Here is a 27,105-nt window from a genome sequence, read left to right on the forward strand (position 1 = left end):
CAATTTTATTTTAAGATAAAGCTGCCAAATAAGATGGGCATTTGGAATTTGGGGGGGATATGCTAGACTGAGACCATTTTGTCTTTCAGGATTATTTTGACATTGTGAAGAATCCCATGGACCTTTCCACCATCAAGCGGAAGCTGGATACAGGGCAGTACCAGGAACCCTGGCAGTATGTGGATGACGTCTGGCTCATGTTCAACAATGCCTGGCTCTACAATCGGAAGACATCCCGGGTCTATAAGTTCTGCAGTAAGCTCGCAGAGGTCTTTGAGCAAGAAATTGACCCTGTTATGCAATCCCTTGGATATTGCTGTGGACGCAAGGTACAGTTGAAACTTTTTCTGGAAAATGAACTACCCTTGTTAATACAGCCAAAAAGGGTATTATGATGATATGATAAACTCAGTATTTTGGCCACACCTGTGTACTGAGAAGGACCCAGATGGATTCTGGTCTCTTGTAAAACAGTTGATTGTCTGAAGCTAGAGGTGCTTATGGGGGAAGGCCTTGGATTAAGCATTCCTGGCTGCCCCAGTGTCCATTCATCTATCTGTAACAAATGTCTCTCAGACACTAGGGACTTCCCTGGTGGCGCAGCGGTTAAGAGTCCGCCTGTCAGTGCAGGGAACACAGGTTCGAGCCCTGGTCTGGGAAGATCCCACATGCTGCAGAGCAATTATGCTCGTGCACCACAACTACTGAGCCTGCTCTCTAGAGCCCGTGAACCACAACTACTGAGCCCGTGTGCCACAACTACTGAAGCCTGCGCGCCTAGAACTCGTGCTCCATAACAAGAGAGGCCACCGCAATGAGAAGCCCGCGCACCTCAATGAAGAGTAGGCCCCGCTCGCCGCAACCGGAGAAAAAGCCCACACGCAACAACGAAAAACCCAAGGCAGCCATAAAAAAAAAAAAAAAAAGTCTCTTAGACACTAATTCTATCCTATTGTATCCAGAAATGTCTTTAAATAGATGTGAGAATCGTTAGAAAACTATCCAGTATACTAACAAATAATTTACTAGCTAAATCTAACTCCATATTGGACAGAACATTGCATGACAGTAAATGGGATATATTTTTAGTATTTTCTCCTTTGTTTTTGCAGTATGAGTTTTCCCCACAGACTTTGTGCTGCTACGGGAAGCAGCTGTGTACAATTCCTCGTGATGCTGCCTACTACAGCTATCAGAATAGGTAAGCCTTGAGCAGTTTCTTGAATCATGGGACAAAAAGAAGGTCTTAGGACGAGGCATGCTCGTCTGATTGTAGCTTGGGTACATTTCATTATTTCTCTCCTGAAGTTTCAGTAAAAAGGGCCAAAATTTCATTGTTTCTCAGTCACTCAGATAGGCCCATGGTCTCTTAACTTAAAAGCATGCTTGTATAGTATAAAATTTTAAGCTCAAAACTGCTTGCTGCACTAGTTGGATCAAGTACATGTGTTAAGCCAAAATGTAACCATATGAGAAAGAGTCTGAAGTGGAGAGTAACTCTAACAAAGGTTGACTGCCTTTTTTAAGATAATAAAATTGAAACATTGTATTTTACCAGTCTGTGTGTAAATATTTGCCTAGCTAATTTGGCCTGTACAGTCTGATGGAAAGACTTGTGTTTGCTCTAATTCATTTAAAAATTTTAAACCATAGACTTTTTCTTTTTAATCAGTAGCACAGTAAGAATGAGATCGGTGTTTTCATTGAGTTTAAGAATGACTCCCTTCATGAGGTGGCCTTTTTGGGGTTAGTGAGTGGTAGGTATGCTTTTGAAGTATTTTCTATTCTCTTGAAATGTGGAGATGGCTAAAGAATAGATCTCCTATCTTAAGTAGAGGAAGAATGAAAATAATTTTTGTTGTTGATTCCCTTACCTAATTACAACTTCCTGGTTTGGAGGGTTGTTTTGAAAATTAAGCTACTTTGTATCCATTGCTTTAAGTGACTGCATGTTGCCATAGCATGAGGGCGTCCTGCCTTGAAACATAGGTTGTAATTCTTTGTCAAATTCAATTACATTGCCTTCATTCTATGAATTGGCAACTAAATTCTTTATGTGACCAAGATGAGGCTTCATGCCTGTTCTTTGTTTTTAGGTTCAAGTATTAAATGTCAGCTTTAGGGTTTGATGTTTTGATTATTTTTATCTTGTTTGCTTATAGTAATTCCATATGTTCTAATACTTTGAGGAAAATAAGTTTTTATTTTTTCAAAGGTACATGCAGAGGCCTGAATAATTTGGAATGTTGCAGTTACTTTTCTTCCAATTATGTTTTTTTTAATTATTTTAATTTTTAAAAAATATCTAGGGAATTCCCTGGCAGTCCAGTGGTTAGGACTCAGCACTTTCACTGCGATGGCCTGGGTTCAATCCCTGGTTGGGGAACTAAAATCCTGCAAGCCATGCTGTGCGGCCAAAAAAATTAAAATTAAAAAAAATAATAAAATTTTTAAAAAACATATTCAAGGTAATTAACGACTCTCATCAAAATCCTATTTTTAAAAAAAAAGAACTGTTGACCTAAAAATGTCTTAAGACAAGATTTCTAAGCCTTGTCCAGCTCACTTATCTTAGTGAAGTGCTGGTTTGAGGGGAAAGATGGGTGTCCCTGGACAGGCACCTCTACTGGAAGTGCAGCCGGCACAACTGTCCTGCTAAAAATATTTTAACATTTGGAATTCATTTTCTGTCTTTGCATGCTCTTCTATTGATAGAGGCATTTTAAAACTAAAAGTTTGAAATGATACTGTGGCCCAAATGGAATCTTTCCTATAGTGACAAGTGTTGTTCTGGAGGTTCTGGCCCCTCCATTTACAGTTTTAGCCCCATGATCTTTTGCACATTCTGTAATGTATCAAGCTTAACCTTCTTGTCCATGACATGGGCATAGTAACACCTTTCCTGACACCCTTAGTTGTCAGTCTCCAATGAGACAATGCTTTGGAAACTGTTAGGTGCAAAATACAGCTATGAAATTTTAAGAGAACAGGTTAAAATTAACTATACCCTGAAAAATGCCCCCACTGCTAAGTACCCAACACAGTTTGGGTCTAGAAGGAAGAGCAGACAGCAGATTGCTTACCATCATCTCTTAAGTTTGGGGGCCTTTTCATTGTTGCTTTTCACTGTTCCTGGGTTCTTTGGACCCTGCCTCGGCTGACTTGCACAGATTTCGGCCGTATTTCACTTGAGAGCAATTCAAGTTCGATAGAATGAATGGCATCAGTGTGCACTACTGCCTCCTCAGAGGAGGTTGTTGATGGGGTGCAAACAAAGGATTGTTTTGAAAGTTCTGAAATGTCCAATATTACTTCTATATAGGACTTAATTTTTATTGAGCAAAAGTAATATATTTTCCTTAAGAGTAGAAGCATAAATAAAGGAGTTCTCTTTTACGCATAATACATTTTAAATGAGTGTGAGCATATACTGCTCCTCAGCTGAATCTTACAAGGTGTGCTTCCTGGAATACAGAACTGGAAGAGATACCACGTTGTGAGTCTGTGAAAGCAGTGGTCTAATTCTGCGATAGACATTTCAACTACTTACATTTTCATTCTCAACCTTGACTGTTGATGAACACCATGGTGTTCTTTTGAATAATTGTTTTGGTACTTATAGTCCTAAACTGGGCACTTAGAGTAGGAAATTCTACAGACCGTTTAAACAAGTGAAACTAATAGATAAGCTAGTATATGGTTACATTTTCACTTGTTTCCACACTTGGAAATTTTGAAAGTAAGTCATGTTGGGAAAACTGTTCTATAACTTTAACAGTTTATTATTGATAGATAAGAATAGATATTATCTATTATCCAAGTTATTTTTATATACTGATATGGTACTTACAACAATCTGCATTTGAAAATTTACTCCATACATTAGATTACCCTTACAGATGAACTCTGCAGTTACATTGTGCTAACTTTAGGTACCCAGATGTACATCATCATCAGATTATGTAAAGTGTTTCTCCTTTATAATTCCATATTCATCAGACTGCTTCCTTCACGTAAGGCAGAAGGTCATCTAGGCTCTTACGGTTGAAAAGTGAATCTCTGAACCATTATGTATTTCCAGGATGAATAAAGTTTGGACTAGGTATAAGATGGGGCAAGTCTGACATTAACATCTGTCACCCACTGATTACCAGAGTGGTTTCAGCCTACTTGACTAGATGGGTGGGCTATCATCATATCAGAAGGGAGCTAAAGGGAGGCCAGGGCCCCTCCCTTTCCCCTTACACCTGAACAGATTCGATTCTCTGACATTTCTGGCCTTGCTCTGGGACAGACACTCTGTCCCTCCCAGTTTCTGACCCTGAGGTTCTTGGGAATGGAAGTTAGTTATACACAGAGGGCGTAGGTTTCTGCAGCCACCCCAGGGGCTGCCATTCAGCCATCAGTGCTTCACTCTGGGCCAGTTTCCTCCAGTGGAAAATGATGGGTTTATGATCCTTGTTCCCCAGATGTTGCTAGGCTTGATGTCCTGCTTGCATAAAAGCTAAGAGTTTAGTTTGTCCAGGATTTTAAAACCGTTTAGACTCACATGTAATTACCGTGGCAATTTCATTTCACAGTGTGTTCCGTAGTCCTCTTTGAGCTAGCGCACAGTGGCTGAGTTTGATCATAATAAATTGGAACACTTTCATTCATTTTTTAAAAGGAAGCAATTTGGCGTTGAAGGGGTATCTTTTTTTTTTGCATATTGTTCTGATTGCTGCTTAATTGGTTTATAGTTTCTATAGTGTAATTCTTTCTTGCCAGTGATGATCATGCCCTTCTACACATGGAAATTCCTTTTACTACATGATTTCAAGCCTCCATAAAAATATTTACAAAATAGTGAATAGCCAGAATATTACTGTAGTTCATTCAGAGAAAGAGATAAGTATTTTTAAAAACAGCAGTGTTAACCTGTTTGTTCCTGGTCAGTTTTTAATCTTGGCAGACTTTGTTGATTGAATTAATTCTAAATAAACTGGTCCCAGCAAGAAACTCTTATTAATCCAGTTGCTACACACAGTGAATCTGTCATGTTCCTCATCAACAAATATGAAAAATTGAATAATCTTGAGATGTGTGCATGCTCTAAAGTTTTATACTTTTAATTCACTATGTGTGTTTAGTCAGTGAAATATAGCAGACAGAATGCTCAATGTGTTTAATTAAGATTAGAATTAGAACTTGTGGGGACCTATTTTAGTGGTAATGAAGAATAAACTGGCCAGGCAGTGGCCTGAATCTCAGTTGTTTGTAGCCGTGCGCACATGTGTGTTTGTGTGCGTGTGTGTCTGTGTCTGTGTGTAGCTGCAAGCTGCCGCATCTCCTTCTGCCCATGTGGTTCAGTGTGGCGCTCCAAGTTTCGTCACAGTGTCTTCAACACTAATCCTCTTGGCATCTTGTAGATGTAGTTTTGAGCACTAAAACCGCATTTTATTGTGCTGCCGTCGTACCTTATACTCATCCCTTTTGCTTGTGTAATTCACCTCATTCGGCTTGTTTACTTCTACAGTATTCCTTTGTGCCCATCTTGTTTATGCAGCATCAGCCTGCATTTTTGTTGATTTCTCATTTGTGTCCTTTCCAAACATTTAATAGTTTTTATTTTAACTGTTCTTATTTGATAGCTTGAGCCCAGGCTCTATACTATAAGAAATTGGGGTGATGGATAATTTCTCAAATGCAGATTGTGCTTTAAAGATTAAGTCTCTAAATTTGCTTAACTTGGATTGTCCCCAAGTTAGAGAAATCACTGAGTATCTCAGATTGATGAATGATTGGTTCCAATACCAAAAAGTTTAAATTGAAGCTTAGAATTGAATTTTAAGACTGTTCATGGATTTACATATATTGTATTGTTTATACAATATATCACAGTTTTTCTCTGTATAGTCTTACTGATAAATGGCTGGAAAGTCTTTGACCCTGATTGCATTTCTGTTAAATGTTTGTCTAGAATATGGATTTGGTTTCATTTCTATTGTAACCCAATTAACTGAGTGATTAACATGTGAAAAGTAACAGGAGAAAATTAAAACCAGTTCTGAGTGATCAACATTTTCATACCTTTAAAGATCTGGCTTAATACCGGAAATAAAATCTATGAATTGCTGTCAAGCATAAATTTTCCATTTTGAAAAAAAGCTATTTCAGTTTAAATTGCTTTTTTAAGGCCTTTTGTCAGACTGTTTTATTCAAAGTAAATTTTTTCCATCTCAAAACCTGTAGTTATATCTGGTTTTCTCTAAGTAATAACAAAATCCAAACTCCTAAAATTAGGCTCCTTGCAATTCTAGTATTAACAACTCCTTGAAAACATTTGCATCTTGGAGCTGGACGAACCCGTTGTTAGTGATGATGGCCTGGGATGTGTGCAATGAGACCGAATGCTAATCAATGCTTTGCCTTGGCTTTCTGCTCTGTGTTGTCTTGGTGTTTGTGTCTTACCTTTATGTCTGTGCTATTTGTTCCCTTCCCTGTTCTCTAATCCTGCCCTTCCCCACCTGCCCCTGTTCCTTTCATTGTCCTCACTGACCCATCAATCAACCAACAACGCCCCCCCTTCGTCGTGGTGATCTGCCCTGCTCTGATTGGTGGCTTCGTTGCTTGGGTGGCTGTGTGTTATGATGGACCAGTTCACCCAAGTATGGCCTTCTTGCTGACAGGTATCATTTCTGTGAGAAGTGTTTCACAGAGATCCAGGGGGAGAATGTTACCCTGGGTGACGACCCTTCACAACCCCAGACGTAAGTACCATCCTGTCATTTCTCCCGGGGGTGACTCTGAATTGTTGTTTTGTTCTCATATGTGATTAAAAGGGAAGCACCACTGCCACCCACTGTGACTTTTTTATAGTGTATTTTTCATATTACTTATACCCACATTCATATTTTACAATGTAGCTGTTGTAGCTGAATCCCAGCGCCACTTGCACATTCTTCCCTCTGCTTGAGACCGTGATGCTGTAGCCCCCACTGCAGTGCAGTGGTCTCTCTTGACCTTGCTCTATCTCTTCTTCTAAAACACTTGCTTTTTCCTAGTGGCTGTCAACTTCCATTTGGGAAGGTTATAAATTTTCAGTTACACCTAAGAAACCAGGTAACCCTTGTCACAGAACTAACTGACAGTAGCAAAAATGAGTCTTGTGTGTATACCCTGTCTGTAGCATTTAGTTGATCTTCCACTGAAACCTCTGTCCTTTAAGTTGCAGAGGTAACAGAACCCAGGTGGTGAGACCCCAGCGAGTACCTGTATCTCCTTCCTCTCTGGAGGTTGGACTCTTGCTCACAGCTCCAGCATGGAGAGGCATGAGTTAGTTCGTTCATTCCCTCACTGAGTTCACCATTTCCTCCCTGATGCTTATCCTCTGATGGAGTTACTTTTGAGTAGGCAAATGGCCAGAATGTGGTGAGAAAAAAGCAAAAGCAGGGCTTCCCTGGTGGCGCAGTGGTTGAGAGTCTGCCTGCCAATGCAGGGGACACGGGTTCGTGCCCCAGTCCAGGAAGATCCCACATGCCACGGAGTGGCTGTGCCCGTGAGCCATGGCCGCTGAGCCTGCGCGTCCGGAGCCTGTGCTCCACAGCGGGAGAGGCCACAACGGTGAGAGGCCCACGTACCACAAAAAAAAAAAAAAGCAAAAGCAAATCCACAGATTGGATGGTCAACTCATTTACATGCTTGAGATACCTAAAAACCTGCCAGCCACCATAGCTGCCTAGGACTGCCAGCATTTTGTGATCTTTCTTTTCTCCCGACTCTGCCATGATTCCTGCCACTCTGGGGAGTCTACTGTGTGACTGTCCCCCCAAAGGCAAAAAGGCTTCCCACTGAAGCAGTTTCCAGCACTGTTGGACACTTACTCTGCAACTCAAGTTTACTTTATTCAATCGCACAACAAACCATACCTGCCTGTAAGATACATAAACAAAAATGACAGAAATTCTACATATTCAATTTTTCTGTCCCTTGTCAATTTAATTCTTTAGTCCAATTATGTGATTAATAATTGGATTGTATAATTCTGTGAATCAAGTAATTCACATATACACTAATAAAAGTACCACAAAAATGAAATACTCAGCCCTTTAAGAATAAGTAAAATATCCCCAAGTACATGCTGACTTGTGTCAATGAAGGAATATTGTAATTAGAAGAATTGAAAATGCCAGTGTTGGTCAAATTCAGCAGTCATTCACCATATAGATTTGATTGGAAATTAACAGGTTTGAATCTCAACATAATTTTGCCAGTGTATTTTGACTAGCCTTAAATTAAATCTTGTAATAAGTGCTGATGATAGTTTGGAGGAAATATTCCAAGTAAGGCAGAGAAAAATAAAAGGTAGTGCTTTCTATAGAATTAAATGTTGTATGTTCATGCCATTATTACATCTACTTGAGATTTCAGCTGACCATCATTTTACTTTTTATGTGAAGAACTAGTTACAGAATAATATCCCAGAGACCCTATAGTTTATACTCAACAGATAAATTTAGTTAATTAACATTTTTCCTTTCTCCCCTCCCCAAAAAAACAAGGACAATTTCAAAGGATCAGTTTGAAAAGAAGAAAAATGATACCTTAGATCCTGAACCGTGAGTATACAGCTATTTTCTTTCTGACTTTTAGGTTTTAGTTTCAGATGAGGAAATTTCCTCCTTATTGTTGGGCTGTGGGAGAAGACACTGGAAATAAATATATTACCATGGGCGGAATTTTTTGTGTGAAGTTATTTCAGATGTGGATTCTGTTTTAACTCACACAAAAGATGTATGTCTCTGTAGCATGCTGTCCAGCTACTGAATTTTAACACCCTTTAATGTAAGATTAGATGGATGTTTTGGCTCTGTTAGAATCTCTGTAATAACTTCATCATCGTTGTCTTTAAGAAGCCATTTAGTGTGAATCTTTAGAGACTAAAGGTAGGAATATTTGGTGGAGGGGTGCTAGTATCATTTAAAGGGAAATTTCAGAAAGAAAAACTCTTAGAAACCACTTTTTAAAAATAAATAATGAGAAGCCCAGTGTTGTATGTTCTTGTCACCATCTTTGGTATGGTATATTTTCAAAGGTCGTTGTCAGATAATTTCCTTTCTTCCAGTGATCAGTGAGAATACTCAGTATGTAAATTTTGCTTTGTAATAACCCCTTAAAGAGGCCTCAGAGCTCCTTCCATGTGGTGGCTCCTCCCCGGTACCCAAAGCTGAGTTCTGAAGGCACCCCAGTGTGTGGAGATGCCCATTTTGTTCTGTCACTGTGGTGAACGCCCGTCCAGGGTTGCTTGGTGAGCACAGGCTCCAGCACTGTTGGGAGTTTGGTAAATGTGGCTGTGGTGCATCCAGAGCTGAGAAACAGGTTCTCCCCTCCCTTGGCTCAACTTCCGAGCTTCCAACGGAAGACACAGACTCCACTTCCCATTGAGAGCTGACTTAGTCTCTCCTGCCGGCTGTGCCCAGGTTGCGGGGGGAGCACGTTGATTACTTAGCAAAGTGCCTGGTGCATGAGGAGGCTGCTCCCTGTCTCTTTAGTCTCTAGTGTCAGTGGATTGTTGGTCCTGACTAGCCGTCTCCCTGTTCACATTGTGTCCTCCCTGACAGTTTTCCTGTTTCCCTGTGATTTATATTCAGTTTTTTAAATTTTTTAATTTTATTTATTTATTTTTTAAATATTTATTTATTTAGTCATGCTGGGTCTTAGTTGTGGCAGGTGGTCTCCTTAGTTTGTGGCTCACAGACTCCTTAGTTGCTGCTCGTGGGCTCCTTATTTGTGGCATGCAAACTCTTAGTTGCGGCATGCGTGTGGGATCTAGTTTCCTGACCAGGGATTGAACCCAGGCCCCCTGCATTGGGAGTGCAGAGTCTTAACCACTGAGCAACCAGGGAAGTCCCCCCAAAGTTTTGTTTTATACTGGAGTATTTACAATGTTATGTTAGTTGCTATACTCACTTTTCAATTTCAGAATACGTTACATTGAAGCAGTAGTTGCCAGGCAGTGGGGAAGACACAGATGGATAAAGGGGGTCTGTCCTCCAGCCATTTGTCTTCCAGTAGGACAGACGGATCGTAGCATAGGCAGCAGGAGGCAGTAAGGTAGTCCAGAGTGGGGGACCCTGGCCCAGTGGAGAAGGTGACACTCATTTGGAAGCAGGTGTTGGGGGTGGTGGGCAGAGCATTCTAGACACAAAGACATGAAAGGACATGGGATGTTCAGCAGCACTTCAGGTGAGCTCAAGTGCAGGGCATGTAGGGAGTATGGATGGAGCCCCGTAGGACAAGGGGGCAGAGGGTGCTGGATTCCCTCCTGTGTGTGCTGGGAAGGGCAGCAGCTGGGGCAGGACAGCAGAGAGTACTGAGGATGGCCGATGAGGGTCACTGCCATTCTGCACAGTCTGCCTGTGTGTGTCCTTTTCTCCTCCGACAGAGCAGGGACAGAGAAGCTGGATTGGGCTTGATCTGTGGTGGAAGGCTTGCTCAGCAAGGGCAGTTAGGGTGGTCAGGGGCCGGGGACTCGAGCAGCAGTAGTGAGAGCAGGCGTCAGGTTATGGGGACTGGCATCTAGCATGATAGGAAGAGCCGGGACCCAGGACCGTTTGGAGAAATGTGGTACTTTCTAGCCCCTCAGCCTTCCACAGGGTATAAGTTGTGGTGGCTTTAAGGGCATGGGTGAAAAAATAGGTTTTGACCTTCAAGCATGTTGGCGATTAAGTTTCCTAGGTGAGGTGACAGGGCCCAGGTGAGCTATGGCGGAAGCTGTGCAGGGGGCAGGTGGCATGGTGCATCCCAACTTCTCTAGTGTTTACTTTAAGAAAGGCCGTCATTTCCCACCCTTGTAGCTGACTCAGCAGACGTTTCCTGCACCTGGGCTTAAGAACAAGGGTTTGTAACACTGACAGTATTGTTCTCTTTTATTTAAGTCCATTTAGATATGTGCAGTCATCTAGAGCAAGCACTGGTCTTGAAAATCTGTAGTAATATCAGAAATACTGACCTGTAAAATAGGCCTTCGTCATAACAATTTTTAGAAATAAATGTTCACTTCCAGTTGCAAAGCAGATTGGGAGAAGAGAGGAAAGAGGCATTTGTACAAAGAAAGGGCGAAAGTCAGTCTTTCCTATAGAAAATATCGTACTGATGCATTTTTTAAAATACGGCTCAATTAGTCAAGAGATGCATTAATGCTGCAGATTCTTGAAGTCATCAAGGGGATGAGGTGTGAGCACACCACACAGGCTCTGTAGAAGCTCCATTATGTATGTGGCTCCGTGTGTCACAGTGCACTTTCTTTGTCTTCTAGTTTCGTTGATTGCAAGGAGTGTGGCCGGAAGATGCATCAGATTTGTGTTCTCCACTATGATATCATTTGGCCTTCAGGGTGAGTAATTTCCTGGTGATTTCCTGTGATCTCGGGAAAGGGAAAGCAGTTATGCACAGAGTAGAGGGGAGGATGCTGGCTGCTACTGCATTTCATTCATTGTTGTCAGCAAGAATCCGGCAATTAGATGGATGGCAGTTTGTTCTAAATTTAAGTCTTAAGTGTTTGCCCGCTTTGGGAATTGTAGAATCAAAGCAGTCTGCCTCTTCACTTTTGTATAATGATGCGATTTTAATTGCCAGCGAAGTATTTTAATGCTGCATTTCACTGGTTTGGCAACATATACTGTTTTATATAATCTGATCACACCCATTATTTTTTTTGCAGCTTTGTGTGTGACAACTGCTTGAAGAAAACGGGCAGAACTCGTAAAGAAAACAAATTCAGTGCTAAGAGTAAGTTGTGGAAGGGTTTTTGTATTTTTTTGTCTTACCCTTGAAGAGAATCATTTGCCTTGATCTTTATATGAAAGTCAACTTTATGATCAGTCTGTGTTTTAGATGAAAGTTTAGAAACTTTCATCTAAAACACATACAGTAAACTTTGTGAATTCTGAGAGAGAAAATCTGTCAGCAGATCCTTCTCAAGTAGCTTAGAAATAACACACACACATCCTGGGCACGCTCAGCCCTGGGCACCTGCGGGGGCGGCTGTTTGCCCATCAGTAGGTGTGGGCCCTGCTGTTGTGAAGAGTGACCCTCTGGGGCCCTCTGGGAATCAGCCAACATCACCAGGACTGGCAGGAGCCTGGTCTGCACGAGGGCTGGTTGGGTGTGTCACTGCCGCATTAGGAGCGGCTGCTGGTGTCTGCGAGGAGCAGAGAGAGCGCCCTGTTGCTATAGGAGTAACTTTTCATAGGTAGTTTTCACTTTTTTAGAGATGACACTTTTCGGAAGTGTACAGTGTGTCGTCTTTGTCAACTCGGCTGCTGCTCTCACTTCTCTCCAGTAGGATAGGCAACAACTAGCACACCGCTTAGGGCTCCCCAGAAAGAGCCAGGCCACCTGAGGAGCTGGAGTAGAAGAGAGATGGGATGGAGGGGGAGGTCCGTGGGCAGGAGGGAAGGGTGGCAGGCAAGGAAGAAGCCCCTCTGAAGCCTTCCAAGTCAGCGTTAATTCACGTTCAAACTGTGTCATTACCAAAATCCACAGTTTTCCTATCACTTAAACCCACTCTTATAAAATCTTTTGAAATATTGATGAATTCACCAGCTATTATAATATTTCTCTTTAGATCAGGGTTTCTGATGCATACTGACATTTGGGCCAGAAACGTCTTTGTTATGGGGGCTGTCTTGTGCTTAATTAGAATTTTAGCAGCAGGCTGCTGCCCACTAACCGCTGGTAACACTGCCTGCCCCACCCCACCCCCATGAATGGTGGCTGTCAGAAATGTCTTCATACATTACCAGGTGTCCTGGGTTGGGGGCGTGCAGGTGAGAACCCCTACTTTAAAGGATCCATTCTGAGTGATGTCACTAAAGCAGTCAGCTACTTAGAATCAATCTCCTGGGCCAGAGCTTTGGTGACCAAAACAGAAATTGCCAGGAGAGTTAGGCTTCAAGAGAAGAGCAGTTGCGGCCAGAAGAGAGAGGGGTAGAGGTGGGGGGGGTGGGTAGGAGAACCTGAGAGCTGGCCCAGCCCCCACCCTCCCCTAGTGTCCAGAGAATGGTGGAGAGGGATATGTGGACCTTCGGCAAATGAGCTTCAAAGATGTAGAACCCTCACTTACAGAAAAGGACCTTAGAAGTGGTGCGTCTCCCCTGGGTTTTTGATTTGCATCATCTCTGCAAGTGTCTGTCAGTCACAAAAGAGAGGTTGCCACTAAGTTTGCCAAGACTTAGTGCAGTGGGCCCTCCGTGTCCACGCATGTGGGACCTGTGGGTACAGAGGGCCTTCTGTACTGCACCACTGTATGTCAGGAACTTCAGCATCCTTGGATTCTGGTGTCTGAGGGGTTCCTGGAACCAGTCCCTTGTGGGTACGGAGGGACGACTGCATTGAAAATATCTTCCAGCTGCTGGTCAGAGAGTGATACTAAACAACTGACTATCCACCCAAAACCACCTCCCCATTATACGCCACATGCACAACGCAACTCGGGTGGCTAAAGGGGCGAAAAGTAACAACTACAAATGCTTTGGAGGTCAGAGAAAGAGAGTGTTTTTACTGTGTTCAGTTATGAAAAACCTTCCTAAAAAAGATACAGCCCAGAGGTCAGAAAGCAAAAGGCTGAAGGATTTGATCACATAAAGGGAAATATAAGGCTCCCATCATGCACCGTGGCCAAAAATATACATGGTGGGGTACAATTTAAAATGTCCATTTTTAGACTCAGCGGTTCCACCTTGACGCATGTCTCCTACAAAGATATTTGCTCGTGTGCCTAAAGGCATGTACAGGGCCGTCCGCTGCAGCACGATGGGCTGTGGGGAGTGGAAACGGGAACCTAAACCAAAGCACGTGGCCACCCTGTGGGAAGCCCGAGGCACCATCACAGTGAGGGTGGCCTGGGCCCTCCTGTCCAGTGGGAGGGGCTGTTGCAGAAATGCCTGCCCTCAGTGCCTGAACTTGCTGGTCTGGAGGACACCTCCACATGGCACCGCAGCATGAGAACAGCCCTTCTTTCCCCAGTACTGAGTCTCTGAGCACGTGCTGGCTGCTCTCCAGGTTTTTCACTGTGCCGTCCCGTGTGTAAAGCCCATGGCTCTTCTCTCAGGGGACATAGCGGAGCACCTCTCCAGCCCTCTTCACGGCGTTCAGTTTGGTGCTTGTGACCAGACCGTCATAATTGTCTCATTTAAAAACTGTATTTTGGGCTTCCCTGGTGGCACAGTGGTTAAGGATCCACCTGCCAATGCAGGGGACACGGGATCGAGCCCTGGTCTGGGAAGATCCCACATGCCGCGGAGCAACTAAGCCCATGCGCCACAACTACTGAGCCTGCGCCCTAGAGCCTGCGAGCCACAACTACCAAAGCCTGTGCGCCTAGAGCCTGTGCTCTGCAACAAGAGAAGCCACAACAGTGAGAAGCCCACACACCGCAACGATGAGTAGCCTCTGCTCGCCACAAGTAGAGAAAGCCTGCATGCAGCAATGAAAACTCAGCCAAAAATAAATAAATGTATTTTAAAAAATATTTTCAGAGTGATAAGTCAGAAAAACAAATACCGTATATTAACGCATATATGTGGAACCTAGAAAAATGGTACAGATGAACAGGTTTGCAGTGCAGAATTAGAGACACAGATGTAGAGAACAAACGTATGGACATCAAGGGGGGAAAGCGGTGGGGGGGGGTGGGGGGGATGAATTGGGAGATTGGAATTGACATATACACACTAATATGTGTAAAATAGATAACTAATAAGAACCTGCTATATAAAAAAATAAAATAAAATTCATAAACTATTTTTAGTACAGGTAATTTTGGGGGAAAATGTAAAGACCTAATTTTGAAGGTTTACTCCTATTCATTATGTGAAAATCATAGTGTGTGTAATCATAGTTTCACAAGGGAAGGGGGAGCTCCCTGCACCAGTGCAGGGTGGCCCTTCTTAGCTGTGTCCTCTCTTTCTGGATTGGAAGCCACCTCATAAGGGGACAAAACTTGCTCAGCAGCGGCATGGGCGGGAGTACAGGGGGGCGAGAACATGAGAATTTTCTTCTGGGCTTCACAAAGAATAGATGAGATGGTCGTAAGTCCTTTGCACCTAATTCTCTTTTTCTCAGGATGGTTATCTCAGCTGTGGGAGGTTGAAATAAGGGGATCCAGAGCATAACTAAACAGCTGTGGAAAGTGTGCACGTGTATCAGAGTGTGAAACAATTCTACTTCTCATTTTTATAGCTTTTAAAGTTTTTATTTTTTAATGGGGTCTTTATTTCATTGCCATTGTTTTTTTTAATCACTTTTATTGAGGTATAATTTATATACCAAAAAAACTCCGCCATTGGTATGTTTATTGCAGAGAAACTAAATTTTAAAAGCCTAAATTTTGCAGATATTTCTTAACCTCAGTAAGGAATCTTCTAAAATCCTATCATCTGTAGTCACTGTTAACCTTTTGCAGCTTTCCTGTCTAGTCTTTTATCCCCATATGCACAGAGTTTTTCTGTGCTGTGACTGTATTGTATTTATATGCTGTATAACTCCTGGCCCATCCCTGGGAGAGGGAGGGTACAGAGGGGCAGGGCGGAGGAGCCCACCAGCAATGGTGCTGGGCAGGTCTGCGTCGTGGAACAGTGTCCCTTGCCGCCCAGTATTGGAATGCTCACAGAGTGAGGTAGCCCTTGGCTGCCTGCTAGCTTAGCTGTCTCAGACTCTGCACCAGGACTCTCATCAGAGCTGGGCAGGAAGGGGCATTTGTGCCATCCTGTCTCTGAGGCTGTGCCAGCCCTGCCTTCCATGGAAAGCAGTGGCAGTGTCCCCATTTCTGTTAAGAGTTCTTCAAGTTCTTCCAGCCTTGGGGCACAGCTGTGTGGGCGCAGCCAGGGCCAGATCTCTGTCTCACTAGGGGCTGGGCATGTGGGGCAGGAGGCAGGGTGGACCCAGTGCGGCTCCCTCGTGCCTGCTCCCCTGCTTCACCCCAGAGCCCATCTTCCTTCAGATTTGGGTCCACCTTTGTGTCTCTTCTGCCCCTTACAGTTAGAAAAAGATGGAAATATTGGGCATTTGACAGCAGTTTTCAGTGCGTGGAATGCCTGAGATTCCAGGGTCCACCTTTCTTTTATAAAATGCTTATTACCTCATAGGACACATTAGATCCCTTCTGTATTTGGAGAATGTTACTCCTTAAAATACCAGACTACACTGAAAGAGGTGGATTCTGTGACCTCAACCCTCCCGAAGTCCTCTCATCTGCTTGTGCTGGACTTTGCAGGACTGCAGACCACACGGTTGGGAAACCACTTGGAAGACCGAGTCAACAAGTTTTTGCGGCGACAGAATCATCCTGAAGCCGGGGAGGTGTTTGTCCGCGTAGTGGCCAGCTCAGACAAGACGGTGGAAGTCAAGCCCGGGATGAAGTCACGGTTTGTGTGCAGACGTTCCAGTGGGCACCCCATGTGGTTAACCAGAGCCTAGCTTTCTGGCAAAGCTTTAGAGTTTGCATAATTTGAAAGCTTTTCATCAGTTAGCATGTAGCCACCCTTCTGTCAGTATCCCACATTCATCAGGGGAGGTGGAATTCCTTTCTGAGTGAAGCAGTGTCACAAAGAATGGGGCCAAGACTCCGAGCTGCCTGGGCCAGTGGTCAGAAGGGGCGACCTCGCCTCCAGCTTCTCTGCACTGAGCGGGTTTACGGCAGCAGGTCTCGTCTGTAAAGCACTTTGTAAATGGTAGTGATGCATGCAAACATCAGGCTCTTTTATTTCAGGTTTGTGGATTCTGGGGAAATGTCTGAATCTTTCCCGTATCGAACCAAAGCACTCTTTGCCTTTGAGGAAATTGATGGAGTGGACGTGTGCTTCTTTGGGATGCACGTCCAAGAGTATGGCTCTGATTGCCCCCCTCCAAACACAAGGTAATCCTCTAGCTCCTTTGGGGTGCGTGTCACGTGTTGTGCTAGCGACCAAGGCTCTAAACATCTTAGAGAACTACTAGTTAGTTTCATTAGTTCGTTTTCTGCTAAGCCAGTGGGAAGTGAAGAGTTTTGATGATTGTAGAGTGCTTTGTGTTGTAAGCACACATGGGTTTTGATCCTGGTCTTGCTGTTGCCCCTGTCTTACCTGGGGCAGGTAAACCTATGGAGAAGGGGGTGGGGACTGCTGCACAGGCCAGGCTTCTCTTCACCTATGAAAATGTCACACCTCTCCTGAGAGTTATTTCATGTTCAGTCAAGAATCTGGGTAAGAAGGAATTAGAAGTGGCTTTTCCTAATTTGCCCTGATCTCTCCATGGTTCCCCATGGTGAGTGATGACATTGCTTCTTAGTTCAGTGATGAAATTGAATTCTATTTTATTGATTGGTAGCAGAGCTTGGTGATGGCAGATTTCTTATGTCCTGCTTGTGGCCAGTGTAAATGCTATCAAAACAGAATTTATTTCTGGAGCTTTTTTTAGATGCTGGTGTTTGGTTTCAAGTTTGGGAGATAACCTGAACTTTCAATTAATTTCTTTCTCACCCTGCCCCCCAGGCGTGTGTACATATCTTATCTGGACAGTATTCATTTCTTCCGACCGAGATGCCTCCGAACAGCTGTTTACCATGAGATCCTTATTGGATATTTAGAGTACGTGAAGAAATTGGGGTGAGTTTAATTCAAATTATTCAGAACTAATAAAAACTCCATTTTTAATTTTCACTGTGTATTTTGTGAAATAGCACAAGTATTTCTTAAGGTTTTTTGTGTTTCTATTTTGATGTCCTTAAATGGATTCAGGGGTCTCCAGAGCACCCTTCCAGCCAGATGATCTGTTGGGCCACTTGGGTCTGGGGCTCCCAGCACAGCTCATGTGCTTTCCCTGCCTCCTGTGTTTTTCTCACATTCTAGTCTGTTTTTTTAAAACTTTATTGAGGCATATTTTATGTATCATACAATTCACCTACTTCAGGTGTACATTCAGTGATTTTTAGTAACTTTACCAAGTAATGCAGCTGTCACGGTAAATCAGCTTCAGAACATTGTCATCCCCCCAACCCCCGTTAAGATCCCTGCACCCATTTGCTGTTCATCCCTTTTGGACCCCTGCCCCCAGTGACTACTAATCTCCTTTTTGTCTCCATAACTGTGCCTTTTCTGGACGGTTCATAGAAGCGGAATCCTACCAGATGTGGTCTCTTGTGTCTGACTTCCTTTCCTGTCTCTCTTCTTACGTTCTAGATCACATTTCTTTCCCAAATTTGGAAAAGAGATGTTTGATTGAAGTGTCTTGAGCAGAATGAATGAGATCTATTTTGTCTTTAACCCCTTAGAAAGAAATACTCAACTTCCTTTCCAATGTGCAGGAGAAAGTAGATAGGAAATTCAGTGCATCCACCCTGGGGACAAGCCGTCTGATACGCCTCACGCGTTGCCGTCTTCCCAGACTCTCTCCTGTGTCACAGGTTCCCTTGCAGCCTTAGCCCCTGCCTGACATGCACACCGAAGAGGGAGGTACCGTTGGGCCAATTTCCAGCCTGCGTTTGCACTCTGTAGAGATTTGGCTTTACCCTAACCCCCTTCCCCAGCACAATGGTTTGGAACCTCTCTTAGGCCTCTCACATGTTCTGCCAGAAGCATTTTGTAATTTCTTTTTTGTTGTTTTTCTTCATAGTTATTTCTGTCCTTGCTTTGGTCCGTGTTCCTCAGCTGTTACTCCTCAAAGGCAGGGATGATTTCGCTCACTGCTTCCGTCTGAATTGTGTGTATGTCCTGCAGGTACGTAACAGGACACATCTGGGCCTGTCCCCCAAGTGAAGGAGACGACTACATCTTCCATTGCCACCCCCCAGATCAAAAAATCCCCAAGCCAAAGCGCCTGCAGGAGTGGTACAAGAAGATGCTGGACAAGGCCTTTGCCGAGCGCATCATCCATGACTATAAGGTGCCCACACTGCGGGGGCAGGCGGGGGGGCTCCTCACCACTGACTCCCACATCTTCACGTGTCTCCCTCTGTGCTCACATGTGTTAGAATTATATCTACTTATGATTATTGGAAAGCAAAAATTTAAATTTTTTAAAATCATAAACTAAGAAGCAACTTCTCCGCTGTCTGTCAAGATTTGCAGTCAGCAGTCCAAGAGAAGTGGTGGTAGATCTTGTGAAACCATGCGCCTCAGGAGTGTGCGGTCCCCTCTCCATGTCGTGGCCCCAAGCCCCCTCCCCAGAGTGTCACCCAGCCCCCCTCGTCTTACCGCTGTGCTTGTTCACTTTCCAGGACATTTTCAAACAAGCAACTGAAGACAGGCTCACCAGTGCCAAGGAACTGCCCTATTTCGAGGGTGACTTCTGGCCTAACGTGTTGGAGGAGAGCATTAAGGAGCTGGAACAGGAGGAAGAAGAGAGGAAGAAGGAGGAGAGCACCGCGGCCAGTGAGACCCCGGAGGTAAAGCCCAAGGGCCCCAGTGCATGTGCTAAAGGCTGCGCTCCAGCAGGTCAGGGAGTGAGTGTGGGCTGCTCGTTTCTCAAGACATGGCCTCCTTTGTCTGTGGTGGTGTTTTCATACATAACCTCACTGTGTTACCGCCCACCACAGGGCAGGCCTGGGCCTGGGGGCACAGCCCACACTGGGTGCTGGGCGAACTGGAGACACATCACCTACTAGGTGGACAGAGGGGCTTGCTCTGGCATCTCTGGGCAGGACAGCGGGGCCGAGACACAGCAAGATGAGAGAGGAGGGCACCCTGCCAGGGAGCCCAGAAGAGGTGCCGGAGATAGAGATGGAGACGGGTGTCATGATCAGGAACCAGTCAGTTCACTTTAGAAATGACTTGAGGAGGAAACTCTTGTTTGCCAGGCCACATTCACTCTCCTTGTTGTAAACTGCCCCCCACTCTTCACTGGGTGTTCATGCGTCTGTGCACTCACTCTGGTCACTGAGCCCCCGCCATGTGCGGGCACCATCCTGAGGGGTGCAGTGGGAACTAAAGAGGTCTCCATCCCTGCCCTCAAGGGGTGTGTGTCCTAGTGTGTGGTGCATGCTGAGATGGTGTAGAACAGACACAAGGGAAGAGGGCAGATGCAGCACCTTTGGGAGGGCCTGTCTGGGGAGGTGGCATCTGAGCAGAGACTGACTGGTGAGAGGAACCCAGAAGATCCCGGCGGAGGAGCCTCCAGCAGAAGGAGGAGGGTGTCAGAGTCCGAGTCGGGAGCGAGTGTGCTGTGTTTCACATGTTCAAGTAAGAGATGATGGTGGTTTAGTTGGATGCGTAGCTGTCGGCAGTGAGCAGCGTATGATGTGTTTTGAGAGTAACAACCTCAGAACTTAGGGCGCATCTTTGTGGTGTATGAGGAAGATCCTGGATCGAGGCTGCCTGCTGGGTCTGGGGCCTTAGAATTGAGTCAGTGTTGCTGCGTCTCCCTGAAGGGGAGAAGGAAGGGAGAGCACACTTGGGGGAAGAAGTCAAGAATTGGCTGCAGATGTGTTAATCTCGAGATGCCTGTTACCACCCGTGCAGGCCTGGGGCCCCCAGGAGGGCTTGGGGCTGCATGTGGAGCCAGCATCCAGAGCCAGGGGTCTAGGGTGGAACGCCTGCATGGGCTGCTTCGTGCCAGGCAGCATGTGCTTTTTAGGGTGTGTCCTTTTTGTAAGACAGCATCCCTAGCCCCTTCCAAAATGGAGAAAGTGTGGGTGAGGATGTGACAAGTACTCATGTCACAGGTGGGTCCCGAGGAGAGGTCGAGGGCTGTGGTCATCGTTCTCTGCCTGCCTTTTGCTGGACCTCCCTGGAGGCATCCCCTGGAACATTGGGTGATTTAGGGGTGGAGATGCTGCTCCTCAGGGACTGGAGAGATGCCGGCAGGTCCCTCCCTCAAGCTGACCTGGAAGGGTGGGCTGGATTTCAGTGGGAACTTGGAGTGCCTGTGGGAGGAAGACCACAGCCGATTAATGAACCCAGATTCCTCTGCCTCTGCTGGACGGACACCCAGGCACAGGAGGTGGCCTGAGTCAGCACTGGCATCCAAGGCTCAGGGGGTGCTGGGAGGAGAGTCTGTACTGCCGGCCGAGCTGCCACAGAGGGGCTCTGAGGGGAACACAGCCCTGGCTGTGTGCCCGTCGAGGAGGAGTGCCTGCTTCCAGCCAGTAGAAAACATAGGACCAGGAGAAACGGCCTCCACCCCCTCCGTGGTTAGATCCAACTAGCATCCCAGGTGTATTCTTCCCTCCAGCCTCCACGTGATGTGCGGCTGTTGTGGCACAGGCAGTGCTTGCTTTGTTTGTCACCACTGTACCCATTCGGTCCTGGCCAAGTCCGGGCCCTGCTTCCATACTCATCTCCTTCCCCTTAGCGGTTTCCTCTGAAGGCAGCAGTGTTGACAGCCACTCACACGGCCTGCGCAGGCAGGTAGGGGTCTGCTCGGTGGTCTCCTGCCTCAGCCCCAGCTCCCTGGAGCCCCCAAAGCAGGAACTGGTGGCCTCCCTGCTGGACATTGGAGCAGGATGCTAGGCAGGGCCAACAGCTCTGAGTCTTATTGCAGGGCAGCCAGGGCGACAGCAAGAATGCCAAGAAAAAGAACAACAAGAAAACCAACAAGAATAAAAGCAGCATCAGCCGAGCCAACAAGAAAAAGCCCAGCATGCCCAACGTGTCCAACGACTTGTCCCAGAAGCTCTATGCCACGATGGAGAAGCACAAAGAGGTGGGGGTGGGCGGGGTGGGGTGGGGGCGGACCAAGTGCAGGGGGAGGAGGCCTGGCCTGGCGACACCACACTGCTTGTCACCACTGCTTGTCACCAACGCAGTTCAGCCCTGGGGACAGCAGGAGTCGGCTCGGTCCTTCTCTCTGCGGGGCTGACGCTGCTCCTCCCTGCCGTCCCCCAGGTCTTCTTTGTGATCCACCTCCACGCTGGGCCTGTCATCAACACGCTGCCCCCCATCGTCGACCCCGACCCCCTGCTCAGCTGTGACCTCATGGACGGGCGGGACGCCTTCCTCACGCTGGCCCGGGACAAGCATTGGGAGTTCTCCTCCCTGCGGCGCTCCAAGTGGTCCACGCTGTGCATGCTGGTGGAGCTGCACACCCAGGGCCAGGACCGCTTCGTCTACACCTGCAATGAGTGCAAGCACCATGTGGAGACGCGCTGGCACTGCACCGTGTGCGAGGTGAGCGCGGGGCACCTGCCCGCGCAGGGCTGCCGATAGAGCTGGCGAGGCCCACGGCGCTCTCGGGCTGTGCGTGTGTATTTCAGGGCAACTGTTAAACAGTTGGCGTTTTCTGGGGAGAAAATGACCAGATGAATGCTCATCTGTCCACTCCACTAGTCCACTGTTGGTTTTGAGATTGTGTTTTGGGGTTCACGAATGAGAGGGTTTCTCTCGATGTTGGTGGGGTTCCTGCCCTGTGCCTGTTATGGGGCTTAGCACCAGCGATCCAGGGCAAGAAGCAGCCGGTGTCTGCTCACGAGGCAGCCTGGTCCCAACCTGGTCCCAGTGGCATGTGTCTGGGGTGTTGGGGGGAGCTGGTCTTCAGGGGATGGAGGGAAGCCAGTGAGCTTCCCTGGGAGACAACATTTGTGCTGGCCTTTCCAGGATGCGGAGATGATCACAAGGCACTTTGTTATTTTATTTGTTGTGTTTCGTTAACACCAGCTCTGTGTCAGGCACACGCATAGGCCTCTCGGTGCAGGGTGGGAGTGCAGAGAGAAGAGAGCACGACAGTGCTTTGGTCCATTGGGATTCTGACTGGTTCCTCTTCTGGTGTTCCCAGTCTACTTGCCAAGAGGTTGGGATTTCCTGCTGTTGTCAGGCTGGGTCCCTTTGGTCAGGGGTCTTAAGCCCCTCCTCTCTTGTCCTGGTGGATCCCGTGGTCAAACCACACTGGCACCCCCTCTGCAGGGGTCTCGGCCTGTCCCTGGCACAGAGGGGTCACTTGCACGGGGTGTCACATGCTCTGCCTCCCCCCGCAGATAGTCAGACTCCTCTCCTGCCCAGTCCTCACCTTGCTGGTGTCAACGCCTAGATAGTCCCCATAGTTGAGTGCTCCACAACAGCAGCTCTGTGCTCTCTGGGGGCAGAGGGGGCCTCTATAATGCCCTCATCTCTCTGCCACTCTCTCCAGCTTTCTTTTGTCCTCTCTCTTATTTCCCACTGTGGGGATTTTCACATCCTTGCTGTGAGAAGGTTAGCAGTCCTGGTCACAGGGCTCATCCTCCAGATCTAGTGCTTTGTTGTCTCCGTCTCCAGGTGCAGCTTTTAGAAACCTGGGGAGGGGGCATTATGTTGCCATGGTGCGAGCCCAGGGCCTTCCTCCTGGTGAAGGCCTCTCAGCCCCAGTGCCCGCCCACCGGCTGCCCAGCAGAGCTCTGGGGATGCACCGAGGGCACCCACAGCAGCCCCAGAGCGTAGGGGCCCCAGCCTCGGGGTGCTCACGAAGCCACACACGCTGTGAGCTAGCAGGTTGGGAGAAGGCAGAGGGGCCCCCAGAAGAGGGCAAGTAGGGGGACCGGTGGTCTCTGGAATTTCTGGGCTGTGGAGTGTTCCTGGGAGTGAAGGTTCTGGGGAGCAGACATGTTTGGCATCCATGAGCCTCGTGGGGATGGCGGGGGGAGCTGGTGGTCAGGGCCGCATGCTGATGCTGGCTTGTCCCTTGTCCTCACCCGCAGGACTACGACCTCTGCATCAACTGCTACAACACGAAGAGCCACACCCACAAGATGGTGAAGTGGGGGCTGGGCCTGGACGACGAGGGCAGCAGCCAGGGTGAACCACAGTCCAAGAGCCCCCAGGAGTCACGGCGCCTGAGCATCCAGCGCTGCATCCAGTCCCTGGTGCACGCCTGTCAGTGCCGCAACGCCAACTGCTCACTGCCGTCCTGCCAGAAGATGAAGCGGGTGGTGCAGCACACCAAGGGTTGCAAACGCAAGACCAACGGCGGCTGCCCAGTGTGCAAGCAGCTCATTGCCCTCTGCTGCTACCACGCCAAACACTGCCAAGAAAACAAGTGCCCCGTGCCCTTCTGCCTCAACATCAAACACAAGCTCCGCCAGCAGCAGATCCAGCACCGCCTGCAGCAGGCCCAGCTCATGCGCCGGCGGATGGCCACCATGAACACCCGCAACGTGCCTCAGCAGAGCCTGCCTTCCCCTACCTCAGCACCACCCGGGACCCCCACACAGCAGCCCAGCACGCCCCAGACGCCACAGCCCCCCGCCCAGCCGCAGCCCTCGCCCGTGAACATGTCACCAGCCGGCTTCCCCAGTGTGGCCCGGACTCAGCCCCCCACAACGGTATCCACCGGGAAGCCCACCAACCAGGTGCCAGCCCCACCGCCCCCCGCCCAGCCCCCACCCGCGGCAGTGGAGGCGGCCCGGCAGATCGAGCGGGAGGCCCAGCAGCAGCAGCACCTGTACCGGGTGAACATCAACAACGGCATGCCCCCAGGGCGCACGGGCATGGTGACCCCGGTGAGCCAGATGGCCCCTGTGGGCCTGAATGTGCCCCGACCCAACCAGGTCAGCGGGCCCGTTGTGCCCAACCTGCCACCTGGGCAGTGGCAGCAGGCGCCCATCCCCCAGCAGCAGCCGATGCCAGGCATGCCGAGACCCGTGATGTCCATGCAGGCCCAGCCGGCCGTGGCCGGGCCACGGATGCCCAGCGTGCAACCGCCCCGGAGCATCTCGCCCGGCGCCCTGCAGGACCTGCTTCGGACCCTGAAGTCCCCCAGCTCCCCACAGCAGCAGCAGCAGGTGCTCAACATCCTCAAGTCCAATCCTCAGCTGATGGCAGCTTTCATTAAACAACGCACGGCCAAGTACGTGGCCAGTCAGCCCGGCCTGCAGCCCCAACCTGGCCTGCAGCCTCAGCCCGGCCTGCAGCCCCAGCCCGGCCTGCACCAGCAGCCCAGCCTGCAGAACCTGAATGCCATGCAAGCCGGCGGCCCACGGCCCGGTGTGCCTCCTCAGCAGCCGGCGATGGGCGGCCTGAACCCCCAGGGCCAGGCCCTGAACATCATGAACCCGGGGCACAACCCCAGCATGGCAAGTATGAACCCACAGTACAGAGAGATGCTGCGAAGGCAGCTCCTGCAGCAGCAGCAGCAGCAGCAGCAGCAACAGCAGCAGCAGCAGCAGCAGCAGGGCAGTGCCGGCATGGCCGGGGGCATGGCGGGGCATGGCCAGTTCCAGCAGCCTCAGGGACCCGGAGGCTACCCCGCGGCCATGCAACAGCAGCGGATGCAGCAGCACCTCCCCATCCAGGGCAGCTCCATGGGCCAGATGGCAGCCCAGATGGGACAGCTCAGCCAGATGGGGCAGCCTGGGCTGGGCTCAGACAGCACGCCCAACATCCAGCAGGCCCTGCAACAGCGGATTCTGCAGCAGCAGCAGATGAAGCAGCAGATCGGGTCCCCGGGCCAGCCGAACCCCATGAGCCCCCAGCAGCACATGCTCTCAGGACAGCCGCAGGCCTCGCACCTCCCCGGCCAGCAGATGGCCACGTCCCTCAGTAGCCAGGTGCGGTCTCCGGCCCCTGTCCAGTCTCCACGGCCCCAGTCCCAGCCTCCACATTCCAGCCCGTCGCCACGGATACAGCCCCAGCCTTCACCACACCACGTCTCGCCCCAGACTGGTTCCCCCCACCCAGGACTCGCAGTCACCATGGCCAGCTCCATAGATCAGGGACACTTGGGGAACCCCGAACAGAGTGCAATGCTCCCCCAGCTGAACACCCCCAACAGGAGTGCGTTGTCCAATGAGCTGTCCCTGGTCGGCGACACCACGGGAGACACCCTAGAAAAGTTTGTGGAGGGTTTGTAGCATTGTGAGAGCATCACTTGTTTTTTTTTCCCTTTCATGTTCTTGGACCTTTTGTACTGAAATCCAGGCATCTGGGCTCTTTTTATTCCTAGATGGAACTGCTACTTCCAAGCCGTGGAAGGGTAGATTGCTGTTTAAAGAAACAATACAAAGAATATATTTTTTTGTTAAAAACCAGTTGATTTAAATATCTGGTCTCTCTCTTTTTTTTTTTCGTTTTTTGTTTTTTGTTTTGGGGGGAGGGGGGTTTTGTTTGGATTCTTTCTGTCGTCATTGCTGGTGACTCATGCCTTTTTTTAACGGGAAAAACAAGTTCATTATATTCATATTTTTTATTTGTATTTTCAAGACTTTAAACATTTATGTTTAAAAGTGAGAAGAAAAATAATATTCAGAAACTGATTCCTGAAATAATGCAAGCTTATAATGTATCCCGATAACTTTCTGACGTTGCGGGAAGATTTTTTCTATAGTGAACTCTGTGGGCGTCTCCAAGTATTACCCCTGGATGATAGGAATTGGCTCCTGAGCGCACACACGTACACACCCACACACACATCTATCTATACATACTGGCTTAAGCCAGACTCTTGTCTTGCAGATGTAGAAATTGTTGCTTTGTTTCTCTGATAAAACTGGTTTTAGACAAAAAATAGGGATGATCACTCTCTTAGACCATGCTAATGTTAATAGAGAAGAAGCATTCTTTTCTTTCTTCTATGTGAAACTTGAAATGAGGAAAAGCAATTCTAGTGTAAATCATGCAAGCGCTATAATTACTATAAATAAGAAAATTCAAGAAGATTCAATCACTGTATAGAATGGTAAAGTACCAACTCATTTCTTATATCATATTGTTAAATAAACTGTGTGCAACAGACAAAAAGGGTGGTCCTTGAATTCATGTACATGGTGTTAACACTTCGTGTTCCAGCTCTTTTGTTATGAAAATGCTGTTTTCAACATTGTATTTGGACTATGCATGTGTTTTTTTCCCCCATTGTATATAAAGTACCGCTTAAAATTGATATAAATTACTGAAGTTTTTAACATGTATTCTGTTCTTTAAGATCCCTGTAAGAATGTTTAAGGTTTTTATTTATTTATATATATTTTTGGAGTCTGTTCTTTGTAAGACATGATTCTGATTGTTTGCTCACAGAGGAGAGGTGGGGGCCGCGGTCCTGTTGGCCGGGGCGGGGGGTGGGGGTGGCAGCTGAGCTCAGCCAAGGCCTGGAGGGCCCTCCTTTGCTGCTCATGGAAGAACCTCACCCAGAGCCGGGGACACAAGTGGCCCTGAAACAGCACTTCGTCGCCTGTCCACACTCCCCATC

General features: G+C 47.6%; 1 protein-coding gene across 2 annotated transcripts in view; it reads left to right on the plus strand.

Moving 5' to 3' along the window:
• Positions 1 to 26,825, plus strand: part of CREBBP (CREB binding protein) — a 131,423-nt gene extending 104,598 nt beyond the window's left edge. For both annotated transcript variants that reach the window (XM_030848519.2, XM_030848516.3), the window contains 14 exons: positions 90 to 329; positions 1,113 to 1,201; positions 6,669 to 6,749; positions 8,541 to 8,597; positions 11,297 to 11,374; positions 11,702 to 11,769; positions 16,256 to 16,406; positions 16,751 to 16,897; positions 17,511 to 17,624; positions 18,735 to 18,900; positions 19,235 to 19,402; positions 21,496 to 21,657; positions 21,840 to 22,121; positions 23,621 to 26,825. In XM_030848519.2, coding sequence (XP_030704379.1) covers positions 90 to 329; positions 1,113 to 1,201; positions 6,669 to 6,749; positions 8,541 to 8,597; positions 11,297 to 11,374; positions 11,702 to 11,769; positions 16,256 to 16,406; positions 16,751 to 16,897; positions 17,511 to 17,624; positions 18,735 to 18,900; positions 19,235 to 19,402; positions 21,496 to 21,657; positions 21,840 to 22,121; positions 23,621 to 25,771 — 3,954 coding nt within the window. In that variant the 3' untranslated portion in view covers positions 25,772 to 26,825. The remainder of the gene's footprint in view (positions 1 to 89; positions 330 to 1,112; positions 1,202 to 6,668; positions 6,750 to 8,540; positions 8,598 to 11,296; positions 11,375 to 11,701; positions 11,770 to 16,255; positions 16,407 to 16,750; positions 16,898 to 17,510; positions 17,625 to 18,734; positions 18,901 to 19,234; positions 19,403 to 21,495; positions 21,658 to 21,839; positions 22,122 to 23,620) is intronic.
• The last annotated feature ends 280 nt before the right edge of the window (positions 26,826 to 27,105 follow it).

The sequence above is a fragment of the Globicephala melas genome, chromosome 15 (assembly GCF_963455315.2).
Source record: "Globicephala melas chromosome 15, mGloMel1.2, whole genome shotgun sequence".
Classification (NCBI taxonomy): domain Eukaryota; kingdom Metazoa; phylum Chordata; class Mammalia; order Artiodactyla; family Delphinidae; genus Globicephala; species Globicephala melas.